Here is a 15202-nt window from a genome sequence, read left to right as displayed (position 1 = left end):
TATGTAACAACATAACACATTTTACCAATAGCATTTTTAACTATCTGATATTGCCATTCTTGTTCTCAAATGACAGAATCTAATATTTATACGTCACTTACTTTAAGAATCTGCACGACACCAGGGGAACAAATTTGTTGGGACAACAATTATCAAAATTGATTAAACCGGTTTATAGTATAAGTCTTCAGAAGTTTGTTTTAGGAAATAAATATCCTAGAAGGAAATGCTGAAAAGGAATTCTAAGCTAAATAATAAGTTGGCAGTTTGTCATTTAAGAAGAGACATCAAAAATATTTAGGAGGACCAGAAAATGAAAAGTGTGATTATCGATAATTACCAACAGCCCGGGCAAAATACATAAGAACATCTGTTGGTGAAGCAAACGGACCAAATGTGATCAATGGATATGATAATGGAGCAATGATCTTTATATTTGATTCCCTCCTCAAGTCAACCTGCTCAAACAATGACCAGACTTCTGAAAAGCAATTGCTATCTAACAATTAGTCTCACAAGCTAACCAAGAAATATCAAGTACCTCACATCGTTGTGTAGTATCCGCAAGAACCCCTAATGCTTCTCCATCAGGGAGAACTGCTAGAACCCAAGGATGGGATTGATACAAGGGAGTTGTTCCCGTACCATAGCTCCCGGTGTTCCAAGTAAAAATCCGTTCATAGTAAAAATAGAAATTATTTCAAGAACGGTCATTCATAATTTAGTGACGAAAAGCTGGATCAAGTGACTTACTCTCTTCCCCGTCCGCTCCAGCTGCCCACTAACTTCTCCAGTTCCATAAAAAGAGGTACCAGACGGGAACTAAAACACAGAAAATTTCGCGCCAATATTTAAAACGTGTAAACTTGTACAAGGTAAAAATTGAAGCTGAATCACATTTTAATGATATAGAAGAATGGGCAATGCTTAAAGAATGATGATAAACTGTATTACCTCAATATTAACTATCTGTTGTCCCATAAAACATTCAAATGTGGGATTGTATGTTGGAATTTTATGAACATTCATAATTGGCGTCTCCCTCTCTTTTGAATTCTTAAAAGAAATGCTCGGGAATGCAGTATTTCTATCATCCGCAGAACAATCGAAACGAAAAACTCCTTCCTCTAGAATTGGCTCGAATATCATTTTACCCGATTTCACCTCAGAACTTGTCGCCATTCCTTCATATCCAGCCATCTTAGACACTGCTAATCTTTCACCAATCAACCTCTTTTTCACCCAATTCTTTCTACATGCCATATAATCATATCAGGAATATTCCCCAAATCATGCAACTAGATCCAAATAATTAATAGCAATATCAAAATAAGAACTTAAGAGCACAACAATACCAAGAAATCCCACAGATTTTTCTTGAAATTCACTTCACAAGGCTTGATTAGATTTTTACTCGGATTAAACACTAGAAAAATCTTCAATTTAATAAGAAAAATAAACAAAATTTAATCTTGAACTAACCTGGTTAAATCATTCACTGTGAATACAGGTAATGAATTGAAGCAATGCAAAGACTTTCGGTTTCTCAATGACCCTATCGAAGTTCTTGAAAAAGAACCTTGAGTGGAGTTTCAAAAATGAAAGTGATGCCTTTTCAATTAGAGTTGTGCCATGTACAATGGGGTCGACAACCTCGGATGATACACGCAGATTAAAAAAATCGTGGGTCCTTCCTCCTGCGCAGGGGCGGAGCTATGAAGGGTCCACTGAACTTTGGCTCATTTCCTTTCACACTTCAGTTCGGTTCGGGTGCTCACAAACTGGAAGGCAAAAGCTCATAAAAGTGAGTAAATCATCAACAATGAAAAATCTTGAAGGTGCTCTGGTGCTACAATGTGTATATATATGGAGTGTGAGAGAAGCTGGTCGCAGAGAGTTGATAGAATGAGAAGAGAAACAGAGAAAGTGAGAGACAGTGGGTTGAGTGTTGTGATAGAGAGAGAGAGAGAGAGAGAGACTGAATTTGCAGCAAAGTGGTTAAGTGTTGTTGAGGACATATATATATATATATATATATATATATATATATATACACACTCTGATGTAATCAATTAAGAAAATGTCATTTTCACCCCTTTTTCTTCTTTCTCCCTGTAGAAATCATAAAAAAAGATTGTCTTTTTTCAAAATTTCTGAATGAATACTGTTTTTCTGAAATAAATAAATAAATCACCCGCTTTATCCCATTTGGTAATTGAAAAAATTGATTAGATATTCATGAGGATGATTTTTGGTCTCTGAAAATTGCTTTTGATGAGTGATCCACCCAATGATAAAAGTCAACTGAGGTAGCGTGGAATGATATTTGATGAGAGAGTGTGTGTTTTGTAACAAAATATTACATAAATTTTCATCAATTTAATTGTTTCTTTAATATTTAAATTTAACAATTTGATATTAGAGAGTAGCAATCATAGACGAATTTTGAGCTTCTGGAGTTTGTGTACAAAGGAAAATTCTAAAGTTTCTATAAAACTTGTTTGATTACAAAGAGGTAATCAAATCACAATAGAAAATCTAGAAGTCGTAGATGTAATAAAAAAGTTCAATAACAAAAAATTATACCATGTGACAAATTTTCATAAAATTTTATCTCTGAAAGAAGTGACACGATACTGCTAGACAAAATCATGGCTCTATAAAAGTAGATAATCAAAGCAAGCACGGCTCTGTTTGTCGTAAAGATAACAATAGAAAGAGAATTGTTAGAGAATGTAAAGGATACGGACACATCAAAATTTTTTTACCCGCACTGAATAATAATCCTAGCTCCGCCCCTGCTCCTGCGAATACATTATCGGTTGTCAACCTCGACTGTAGAGGAAGAATAATTCTTTCAATAAACAATAGGAGATTTGACATATAAGTAAAAGAATAATTCTTCCAAACATGGCAACGTGAACCCGTCCCCACTAAAAGAATAATTCTTCTCAAAGATGTATTCGTTTAAATTTATTCTAAACGAAGTTTCAGAATTAAAAATGCATGGCGGGTTCATGAGATTTTTGTTAGTTGGTGATGGAGCTTGTACTCGCGCGCTGATGCATTTACTACAACCGAAAGGAGTCATATTTTTGAGGACTTTTATGACTCAAGCACCTCGTAAATCGTGAAACATTTGAGACACGTGGGACTAACCTTTTTTGTCAGAGGATGTTTGAGAGTCATTTTTATAAAAATACATTTTGAAATAGTAAATTAATGGAAAATGTGTGGTTGAAAAATAAAAAATAAAAAAATTTTTGATTTACGTGTAATATTATTTTAATAAAAAATGTGTGATTGAAAAGAAAAGAGAAAAAATACATTTTAAAAAAAAATAAGTACCAAACGAGACCTAACTGTAAAATCTGCTTAAAATTAGGCTTAGAAATGTGCGGACTACTATAGTGTCAGAGTGGCATATGGTAAATTTGAGACAAAAATTGAGTGGATTATCTTTAGACCATCTTCAGTCATTGCACCGAAATTTGAAATCAATTTTGCATTTGCAATGTAAATTTTGCACTAAAATGAAAATTATTTTCGATTCAAACATCAAAAGTTGTAGCCAATGAACCATGTCATTGTTTTTTTAATTTTTTAGTACTTAACAATTTATTTATCTCAAAATTTATTTAATTATTTATTTTATTACTACTTAAATTTATCAAGTACATTTATTTTAATTCATTCCTTAATTATTAATATTGATTACATGACTAAAATTTATTACAAATGCACATGATGATGATGATGATGATGATGATAACGGCGATGATGATAAATTAAATTAGTTATTAAAATTTGTTGTATAACAAATAAAGAGCAAAATGGCAATATTTCCTTCGCATTATTGGTGGAGCTTTGTACCATATTTTTGCATCATTATGATATTTTGCCATTTTGGTGTCTCCGTTTGAGACAGGGGCGGAGCCCCATTAGGTCCGGTGTGGGCTCTGAACTTTTGGGCTCCAGTAGGCCCAAAAAAAAATCTTTTTTTTTTTAAAGCCTGGTTAAATGTCCAATCCAGATGGAAGCTCAATTGCCCACAACCCATGACCCGTTTGCCAACCCAGACCCGGAATGTGGATTCAAATCATTCAATTAACCCATTTTAATTGAAATCAAAACCAAACCAAACCCTTGAATCGTGTCTCTCTCCATCTCTCGACTCTCGCCTGCCTCTCTCGAAACTCTGCCCCTGCCAAGCACCAGTTGCCACCTCTAAAGAAGAAGAACTGAAGAAAAGAAGCTATAGGCAGCAGGGGCTTACTGACTTTGATTTCAATTTGAAGAAAAGAAGCCGTAGGCTCGCCGCTCGTAGCCCAGCAGAAGAACGATTGAACGAAGAAGGTGAAGGTGACTTACTGACTTTGATTTCAATTTGAGTTAATTTGTGTGCAGTGTGTTTATTAATTTTCCATTGCTGAATTACTTGTCATTTTAGTAAAAGTTAGGCACAACCGCACAAGAGAAATGAACCGTTATATTCGCTCCCAAGTGCAATACCCCAACTCCAAAAACTAAGAAGAATGAGTTTCATATTTCACTTTATGGAGTGGGAACTAGGAATTAATTGATATCTGCTCTCCCAAGTGCGATACACCCAAGCTCCAAAAAATAGAGGAATGAGTTTCATATTTCACTTTATGGAGCAAGAATAATAGAAAACCCACGGAATAAAAATAAATATAAAATAAAAGTGTTGAAATTAAGTTGTTTCCAAGCCGCGGGTCCTACAATTAGCGTTATTCATCTTGTCACCCAAGTGCGGTGGCTTGTATTCTCGGCTAGGCCTTTATATAATGTTACAATTATCCAGACTAGTATCGAGAAACTTAAGACAATATAATTATATTAAAGATACAATAATAGTCATATTAAATATGTTTTTGCTTATTAGATGCCTGATATTGTTCTGATTTGTAAATCAATTCTACAAGGACAAGCTTAGAATAAATTCTTGCCTAAGCATGGAAAATTAGGCAAAAGTTAAAAGCTTTGGATGCCAAGCAAAGTCACAAGATTCATTTAGGGCCTGACTCATGATCCATAATATCTTGTACCTAAATATTGTATTACGTATTAGATAAGGTACAATATGGGTGGGTTCGTGGATTTTAATGATTAATATTTAATTACTACTATATAACAAGTTGATTAATTATGCAAAACCAACCCATACCTCCTCGAACTAACCCATATGATGGAACTTGGAAGCTTCATTATTAAAATAATTTATTTGTTTTGGATACTAATTCATAGTCTGTTCTATTTGTGTCCTTAATTCCGCTAATTTGTCTGAATGGAGCATTAAATTGGATTGATAAGGTGAATTGATATTGTGAAATTGGATTGATAATGTGAAATTGTGAAATGTGAATTGCATTGCGATTTGAGATTGTGAAATTGTGAATTTATGATTCTTTTGTCATTATGAATTATTGTCACTCACTCCCAATAATAATTGGATATCAAGTGTTTAAATCCAGATATCAAATGAATAGATACTTTCAACGAAAAAAGAACGTAGATAATATTGTTATCTTTTCAGAACAAGTTCTGGAAAGCAAGGTGGAGGTGAGTCTTTTGTTGGTGAAGGTTTTACATATTGGAAAGATAAAAAAAAAGGCTTCATACTCATGTTGAACTTCATGATAGTGGACATAATTAAGCTCGCATTAAGTGTGAAGTGTTGATGAATCAAGAGCAACACATTCAATCAGTTTTCTACAAACAATCAAAACAAGCAAGAAGTGCATATGTTACACATCTTAATGCATCCATTGATTGTGTTCGACTTCTTTTGCGACAAGGGCACTAATTTCGAGGTCATGATAAATCTAAGAATTCTCTCAATCTAGGTAACTTCTTAGTGCAATTGCAATTTTTGGCTGCTCATAATGAAGTTATTAATGCCATCACATTGGGAAATGCTCCTCACAATTGCAAATTGACATCATCTGATGTTCAAAAGGATATAGTAAATGCTTGTGCTATTGAAATGATCAATGTTATTATCAAAGATGTTGGCGACTCGCTATTTTCTATTCTAGTTGATGAATCTCGTGATGTGTCAATGAAGGAGCAAATGTCTATTGTTTTACGTTATGTAGACAATAGTGAGCATGTCAATGAACGCTTCATAGGGATTGAACATGTTACAAGTACCACGACTATATCACTTAAGGCTACAATTGATAAGGTATTTTCTAGATATAACTTGAGCATGTCTAGATTGAGAGGACAAGGTTATGATGGAGCAAGTAATATGTAAGGTAAGTTTAATGGTCTGAAAACACTAATTTTGAAGGAGAGTCCATGTGCCTTTTACATTCACTGTTTTGCCCATCAACTCCAACTTGCGCTTGTAGCTGTGGCAAAGAAGAACATCCCTATTACTAACTTCTTTCATGTGGTTGAGGACATGATAAATACTGTTGGAGCATCTTCCAAACGTTGTGATCTTCTTCGAGAAAAATAATTAGACTTTATTGTTGAGGCATTGGAAAAAGGTGAGATTTTAAGTGGACGGGGACTTAATCAAGAAACGACCCTTCAGCGCTCTGGTGATACACGATGGAGTTCACATTATAATTCTTTGTTCAGCTTGCTTGCCATGTTCTCTTCTGTTTTAGATGTAATTGCAATGTTTGTTGAAAATGAATCTTGTTCTTGTGATCAAAGATCTGATGCAACAAATTTATTGGAATCAATACCAAAATTTGATTTTGCATTTAATCTACAGTTGATGAGAAGTGTCTTGGGGATGTCAAATGAACTGTCAAAGGCATTGCAAAAGAAAGATCAAGATATTGTGAATGCAATGCAATTGGTGAGATTGTGCAAACGACGACTCTAAATAATGAGAGATGAAGGGTGAGACTCCTTTTTGGAAGAAGTATGTTCTTTTTGTCAACAACATTACATTCATATACCCAACATGGATGATATGTTTGTACGCCTTGCACTTCATGGTCGCTCTCAGCGTAATTCTCCTGAAATTACAAATTTACATCATTACTGAGTAGATTTGTTCTATTCTGTCTTCGATTTACAACTTCAAGAATTGAATGATCGTTTCTCGAAGGTAAATACAGAGTTACTCCTTTGTGTAGCTTGTTTATGTCCACAAGATTCATTTTCTTCTTTTGACAAGAAAAGTTTGATTAGACTTGTTGAGTTTTATCCATTAGATTTCTTTGTAGTAGATGTCATTGTACTTAACAATCAATTTGAGACTTATATTTTTGACATGCGTTCTAATAAAGAGTTTGAAGGGTTGAATGACCTTGGTGATCTTGCGAAGAAGTTAGTTCTGACAAAGAAAGATAGGGTATATCCATTGGTTTACAGACTGACTTTGGCATTGATTTTACCGGTTGCTACTGCTTTTGTTGAGAGAGTCTTTTCTGTAATGAGTATCGTAAAGGATAGATAGTAAAATATGGTGATATATTTTTGAAGCTTGATAATGAAGTTATTGTACGATAATATCAAAATATGAAAACTCGCAAGGAACAAGTTTAATATATAAATTATGTCGTTTTTAGTATTATTCTAATATTGTTTTATTTTTTTATCATCATTAAATCTATAACCAAAACCTCAAAGTTCGGTGTCGAAAAATTATACCCGCATTAAACGTAAATCCTGGCTCCACCCCTGGTTTGAGATGTCCTAAAAGAACATCATAATAAGTAAACTGAAATACTCCACACTTTGTTTTATATTTTAGTCATACATTTTATAAGATCTATAACTTTTTTCACTTTTCAATCACATATTTTACTAATTTTTATCAAAATTTACTAAAAATCTAATTTCTATCCAAATCAAAGAGTGGCTCAATTAGACGTTTATTAAAAGTTCAGTAGCTCTAGTTGTTTGGGAACGCTTTTCAACAATTGGCATAACATATGAAATTACATTTTTTTGCAAAATTAACTTAAGTACTTGAACTTTAAGTGAAATTTCACTTTGTTAACAAATATCAGTATGTGAAATTTCACTTTAATTTTAGCAAAATCAAAGTGGAGCTTACTCTACTCATCGGAGAAAAAGGGATTGGCATATTTAAGTGACTTCATTGGAACTTACCAAAGTGAAACTTAGCTACAAATTTCATGATTTTACAATTGTTTTTTACTCGAGACATAATAGTTACTATAGGACTGGCCGTGGCCCAAGGCAAACTAGGCCATTGCCTTGGGCCTCAGAGGAAAAATGAGCCCAATCCAGAACCCTTATATCCTTAAGAAAAATAATACACGTTTAAAAAGAGAGGAAATGAACGATCTGTCTTTTTCTTTCGTCACCAAAAAAATCTATAAATTTCCAATTTCCCACCCACAACTGGTGCATCTTGATTCTCTTGAAGGTATCCAAAAAACTCAAGGTAATATTTATACTATTGTTTTGTCCCTTTTTGGGAAAATATTTATACTCTAAATTCATTTGTTTTATGTTTTTGAGGATTTTAGGCAAATATTGGAATTGGGGTTGAGGAAGAAGGGTCTAGAGGAAGAGAATGACCAGCTATTGAAAGAGAAGGTAGTTACAATTAAGAAGGTTGTTGGTGAAAAACAATATCTGGGGATTTTTCTTTAAATTGGAGCAGAATTGAAGAAAGATGGCAGAGTGCAGGCCATAGTTTCTTTTGTTGTTCAATGTTTGGTCACAAAAGAGTGATTATTTTTATTTTGTGTTGTTGAAATAAAAACTAAAAAGTGGGTTCTTGATTTTTGAGTGGTTTTGGACATGGCCAGGATACCAACTATTGAAAGAGAAAGTAGTTACGGTTGATTTATTGTATTAATTTTTTAATTTTTTTATTATTTTTTTTATATTTTTGGGTAGACTTAGGATGATAGTTTTTGAGACAATGATCAATCTGTTAAATCTCAATTAATCTACATTCATTATTGGAGTTATAAACAGCAAAAAGGAAGGTGATTAATTAATTGCATCTTGTCAAAAGAATAGTTTGTATCACAATGAGATCCACTTTCTCCATTTGGTGTTTGTATAATTACTCCTCATTGGTGTTTTGTTGTACGCCTTGCACTTCATGGTCGCTCTCAGCGTAATTCTCCTGAAATTACAAATTTACATCATTACTGAGTAGATTTGTTCTATTCTGTCTTCGATTTACAACTTCAAGAATTGAATGATCGTTTCTCGAAGGTAAATACAGAGTTACTCCTTTGTGTAGCTTGTTTATGTCCACAAGATTCATTTTCTTCTTTTGACAAGAAAAGTTTGATTAGACTTGTTGAGTTTTATCCATTAGATTTCTTTGTAGTAGATGTCATTGTACTTAACAATCAATTTGAGACTTATATTTTTGACATGCGTTCTAATAAAGAGTTTGAAGGGTTGAATGACCTTGGTGATCTTGCGAAGAAGTTAGTTCTGACAAAGAAAGATAGGGTATATCCATTGGTTTACAGACTGACTTTGGCATTGATTTTACCGGTTGCTACTGCTTTTGTTGAGAGAGTCTTTTCTGTAATGAGTATCGTAAAGGATAGATAGTAAAATATGGTGATATATTTTTGAAGCTTGATAATGAAGTTATTGTACGATAATATCAAAATATGAAAACTCGCAAGGAACAAGTTTAATATATAAATTATGTCGTTTTTAGTATTATTTTAATATTGTTTTATTTTTTTATCATCATTAAATCTATAACCAAAACCTCAAAGTTCGGTGTCGAAAAATTATACCCGCATTAAACGTAAATCCTGGCTCCACCCCTGGTTTGAGATGTCCTAAAAGAACATCATAATAAGTAAACTGAAATACTCCACACTTTGTTTTATATTTTAGTCATACATTTTATAAGATCTATAACTTTTTTCACTTTTCAATCACATATTTTACTAATTTTTATCAAAATTTACTAAAAATCTAATTTCTATCCAAATCAAAGAGTGGCTCAATTAGACGTTTATTAAAAGTTCAGTAGCTCTAGTTGTTTGGGAACGCTTTTCAACAATTGGCATAACATATGAAATTACATTTTTTTGCAAAATTAACTTAAGTACTTGAACTTTAAGTGAAATTTCACTTTGTTAACAAATATCAGTATGTGAAATTTCACTTTAATTTTAGCAAAATCAAAGTGGAGCTTACCCTACTCATCGGAGAAAAAGGGAGTGGCATATTTAAGTGACTTCATTGGAACTTACCAAAGTGAAACTTAGCTACAAATTTCATGATTTTACAATTGTTTTTTACTCGAGACATAATAGTTACTATAGGACTGGCCGTGGCCCAAGGCAAACTAGGCCATTGCCTTGGGCCTCGAGGAAAAATGAGCCCAATCCAGAACCCTTATATCCTTAAGAAAAATAATACACGTTTAAAAAGAGAGGAAATGAACGATCTATCTTTTTCTTTCGTCACCAAAAAAATCTATAAATTTCCAATTTCCCACCCACAACTGGTGCATCTTGATTCTCTTGAAGGTATCCAAAAAACTCAAGGTAATATTTATACTATTGTTTTGTCCCTTTTGGGAAAATATTTATACTCTAAATTCACTTGTTTTATGTTTTTGAGGATTTTAGGCAAATATTGGAATTGGGGTTGAGGAAGAAGGGTCTAGAGGAAGAGAATGACCAGCTATTGAAAGAGAAGGTAGTTACAATTAAGAAGGTTGTTGGTGAAAAACAATATCTGGGGATTTTTCTTTAAATTGGAGCAGAATTGAAGAAAGATGGCAGAATGCAGGCCATAGTTTCTTTTGTTGTTCAATGTTTGGTCACAAAAGAGTGATTATTTTTATTTTGTGTTGTTGAAATAAAAACTAAAAAGTGGGTTCTTGATTTTTGAGTGGTTTTGGACATGGCCAAGATACCAGCTATTGAAAGAGAAAGTAGTTACGGTTGATTTATTGTATTAATTTTTTTATTTTTTTATTATTATTTTTATTTTTTTGGGTAGACCTAGGATGATAGTTTTTGAGACAATGATCAATTTGTTAAATCTAAATTAATCTACATTCATTATTGGAGTTATAAACAGCGAAAAGGAAGAAAAGTTTGATTAGACTTGTTGAGTTTTATCCATTAGATTTCTTTGTAGTAGATGTCATTGTACTTAACAATCAATTTGAGACTTATATTTTTGACATGCGTTCTAATAAAGAGTTTGAAGGGTTGAATGACCTTGGTGATCTTGCGAAGAAGTTAGTTCTGACAAAGAAAGATAGGGTATATCCATTGGTTTACAGACTGACTTTGGCATTGATTTTACCGGTTGCTACTGCTTTTGTTGAGAGAGTCTTTTCTGTAATGAGTATCGTAAAGGATAGATAGTAAAATATGGTGATATATTTTTGAAGCTTGATAATGAAGTTATTGTACGATAATATCAAAATATGAAAACTCGCAAGGAACAAGTTTAATATATAAATTATGTCGTTTTTAGTATTATTCTAATATTGTTTTATTTTTTTATCATCATTAAATCTATAACCAAAACCTCAAAGTTCGGTGTCGAAAAATTATACCCGCATTAAACGTAAATCCTGGCTCCACCCCTGGTTTGAGATGTCCTAAAAGAACATCATAATAAGTAAACTGAAATACTCCACACTTTGTTTTATATTTTAGTCATACATTTTATAAGATCTATAACTTTTTTCACTTTTCAATCACATATTTTACTAATTTTTATCAAAATTTACTAAAAATCTAATTTCTATCCAAATCAAAGAGTGGCTCAATTAGACGTTTATTAAAAGTTCAGTAGCTCTAGTTGTTTGGGAACGCTTTTCAACAATTGGCATAACATATGAAATTACATTTTTTTGCAAAATTAACTTAAGTACTTGAACTTTAAGTGAAATTTCACTTTGTTAACAAATATCAGTATGTGAAATTTCACTTTAATTTTAGCAAAATCAAAGTGGAGCTTACCCTACTCATCGGAGAAAAAGGGAGTGGCATATTTAAGTGACTTCATTGGAACTTACCAAAGTGAAACTTAGCTACAAATTTCATGATTTTACAATTGTTTTTTACTCGAGACATAATAGTTACTATAGGACTGGCCGTGGCCCAAGGCAAACTAGGCCATTGCCTTGGGCCTCGAGGAAAAATGAGCCCAATCCAGAACCCTTATATCCTTAAGAAAAATAATACACGTTTAAAAAGAGAGGAAATGAACGATCTATCTTTTTCTTTCGTCACCAAAAAAATCTATAAATTTCCAATTTCCCACCCACAACTGGTGCATCTTGATTCTCTTGAAGGTATCCAAAAAACTCAAGGTAATATTTATACTATTGTTTTGTCCCTTTTGGGAAAATATTTATACTCTAAATTCACTTGTTTTATGTTTTTGAGGATTTTAGGCAAATATTGGAATTGGGGTTGAGGAAGAAGGGTCTAGAGGAAGAGAATGACCAGCTATTGAAAGAGAAGGTAGTTACAATTAAGAAGGTTGTTGGTGAAAAACAATATCTGGGGATTTTTCTTTAAATTGGAGCAGAATTGAAGAAAGATGGCAGAATGCAGGCCATAGTTTCTTTTGTTGTTCAATGTTTGGTCACAAAAGAGTGATTATTTTTATTTTGTGTTGTTGAAATAAAAACTAAAAAGTGGGTTCTTGATTTTTGAGTGGTTTTGGACATGGCCAAGATACCAGCTATTGAAAGAGAAAGTAGTTACGGTTGATTTATTGTATTAATTTTTTTATTTTTTTATTATTATTTTTATTTTTTTGGGTAGACCTAGGATGATAGTTTTTGAGACAATGATCAATTTGTTAAATCTAAATTAATCTACATTCATTATTGGAGTTATAAACAGCGAAAAGGACGGTGATTAATTAATTGCATCTTGTCAGAAGAATAGTTTGTATCACAATGAGATCCACTTTCTCCATTTGGTGTTTGTATAATTACTCCTCATTGGTGTTTTGCTCGTGTTACTTTCTTTTAATTATATTGCATCTGGTTATTGTTTCGACTTATGGTTTTGCAATCGGGTTTTTTCTTATCCTTTTGGGTTATTTGCTTAATGGGTTTTTTTTTTTTTTTTTTGCTTTTCTTTTTTTCTTTTTTCTTTTTGGTAACTATATACTTACATGTTACTTTGAATTGCATAAAGTCTTTTTTTTTTTTTAATATGAAAGTGTTAATTATTTAAGCTCTTGTTTGATTTTCATTCTTTAAAAAATTCAATTTTTCTTAAAACTCATTTTCAACCACAAATTCTTTTATAAAATAATATTACACCCAAATTCAAAACTTTTCTTTAATTTTTCATAATACATTCTCCATCAATCTACTATTCAAAATGTATTATTTTCCCCAAAATGGGGATCAAACAAGGGCTAAATATTTAAATTGATTGTACTGTATATACATAATATGATTACATAATGATTTACATACATAAGATGTGATGAGCTATGATCGAATCGAAATTTCTTCAACTAAATTTTAAAAAAAAAAAATTCTACTCTCTTTTGGGCATCTCATCTGTACATAAATCATTATATAACGACTTATGTACAAGTTGCATTATTCTATTTAAATGTTATTACACTTGGAAAAAAAATTATGTTGGAGGGCCTCATAATAAATAGTCACCTAGGACCTCTAAATTTTCAGAGCCAGCCTTGTAGTTACAGGTGTGATCTACTATACTTTCCATGCTAAAAGTCAATTAATATTTTAAATATTTTTATGCTTTTGTATGTGTTATTTGAATAAAGTAATAACGAAAATTAAACCAAATAGACTTGGAAATTGGAAATTTTAGTTCTTCGTGTATTACGATGTTTTTATCAAGAATTGGACAGTTAGAATATATATTGAACTCGATGAAATTGAAGTTTTTATGAAACTAATAATTTTCCAACAATATTGAATCATTATACAATTACAAAAGCAATGAAAACTTGAACAAGGAAAAATCCACTTGAACGCCACCCCCCCCCCCCCTCCAAAACCTCAATAGGGGGTGCCACATGACCCTCTGGTTGTCTAGAGGGTTGTTCATGAAGCACCGCCCCTTGAACAATGACCTAATTCTTGAGGTCATTTCACGGTTGCTACCAGAGAAAGTGGCATGCATTATGGTCATTTCTTGAAGGAAACATGATAAAGCAAATGAGAGCTTTTATGGTTTTAGGAGAGATCTGGGAAGAAGAATTAGAAAATATACAAAGGTGAGAAAGTGTGTCTGTGTAGTAAAAGGGAAGATACTTTTTAGGTGAAACTACGAAGTGGGATATTACTTTTCTCTCTCTCCAATTTTGATCCTTTCCAAATAAATACCTTCTCTTGAAAGTTTAATAATAATAAATAAAAATAATCTATTTTTATGTTTTTCGTCTAAAACCAATGAGTATAAGGTATTACTATAGTATGGACAATTAATAGTGTGTGAAAAAGTATTTTTCCCTTGATAATTTATACCTAGCTAGGAAATCATATAAGCCCTTGTTCGAGTTGCAATTCTAAAAAATTCATTCTTCTCTAAACTCATTTTCAATTACACATTCTTTCAATAAAATAATTTTACTCGTAATCCAAAAAAAATCATTTATAATACTCATTTTCATAATAATAATAATAATAATAATAATGGGCTCATATAGAGCCTAAATCTAACCTTATCCGAACTAGCCAAGTTTTGAGTGAATTTTGATTTTCAATTAAGAATTAACTAAATTAAACTAAACTTCGAACGAGAATTTTGAAGAAAAAGTTGATTATGAAAAGGTTATGTACATCAACTCCACTACTGTTTTTCCACTTTAATTGTCAATTTCCCAAAATTGGATCATTGCTAGCTTGAATCGATGTTGCTAATGTGTTTAACAATCTCTCAAAAGTAGAATTAAACTTATTTTTACTTATGAACCTCGTATATTTATGGATAATGTGAATAAGTAAAAAGCAGTCAAAATTAAAACATTCCATCAAGGATCACATAAAACATAACAGTATATATTTATCTCTTATTGGACTTTATGATGTTTAGTGCAAGTGCTAGAATTTAATTTCTCGCTTAAAGAGTGGATTTCCTCATTTAAGCAAGAAACTCCTAAATTGGCTAATTTCTATCAAAGCTGCTACGAGTACATTGTATGTTACATTATGCGTTACACTCTTTCATGTGACATAATCTACACCATTGATTTTCTGTCCACTTTTCCAATCAATGCACTGATT

General features: G+C 32.2%; 2 protein-coding genes and 1 long non-coding RNA gene across 3 annotated transcripts in view; 2 read left to right on the top strand and 1 right to left on the bottom strand.

Annotated features, from left to right (window-relative positions):
* The window catches only part of LOC111387346, an 84910-nt gene that overhangs the window by 48952 nt on the left and 20756 nt on the right, over positions 1–15202 (top strand). The gene's annotated exons all lie outside the window — the stretch shown is intronic.
* Positions 42–1989, bottom strand: LOC111387347. Its single transcript, XM_023011904.1, has 5 exons — positions 1483–1989; positions 955–1298; positions 754–822; positions 542–673; positions 42–458 (listed from the first exon to the last, which is right to left on the bottom strand). The coding sequence occupies exons 2-5, from the start codon at positions 1261–1263 to the stop codon at positions 327–329; spliced, it is 642 nt and encodes a 213-aa protein (XP_022867672.1). The 5' UTR covers positions 1264–1298; positions 1483–1989; the 3' UTR covers positions 42–326.
* Positions 4098–8987, top strand: LOC111387349. Its single transcript, XR_002701390.1, has 3 exons — positions 4098–4362; positions 6752–8401; positions 8487–8987. It is a non-coding gene; the product is annotated as an uncharacterized LOC111387349 (long non-coding RNA).

Source organism: Olea europaea, unplaced genomic scaffold (assembly GCF_002742605.1).
Source record: "Olea europaea var. sylvestris unplaced genomic scaffold, O_europaea_v1 scaffold399, whole genome shotgun sequence".
NCBI classification, from domain to species: Eukaryota; Viridiplantae; Streptophyta; class Magnoliopsida; order Lamiales; family Oleaceae; genus Olea; species Olea europaea.
Note: the sequence above shows the minus strand (reverse complement) of the source record. Positions and strands in the feature narration are given on the sequence as shown.

Coding starts and splice junctions, on each gene's coding strand:
- LOC111387347 (XM_023011904.1), bottom strand. CDS start 1,263: ATGGCATGTAGAAAGAATTGGGTGAAAAAGAGGTTGATTGGTGAAAGA. Junction 823..954: donor AACAGATAGTTAATATTGAG/GTAATACAGTTT, acceptor TCTGTGTTTTAG/TTCCCGTCTGGTACCTCTTT. Junction 459..541: donor ATACTACACAACGATGTGAG/GTACTTGATATT, acceptor TTGTTTGAGCAG/GTTGACTTGAGGAGGGAATC.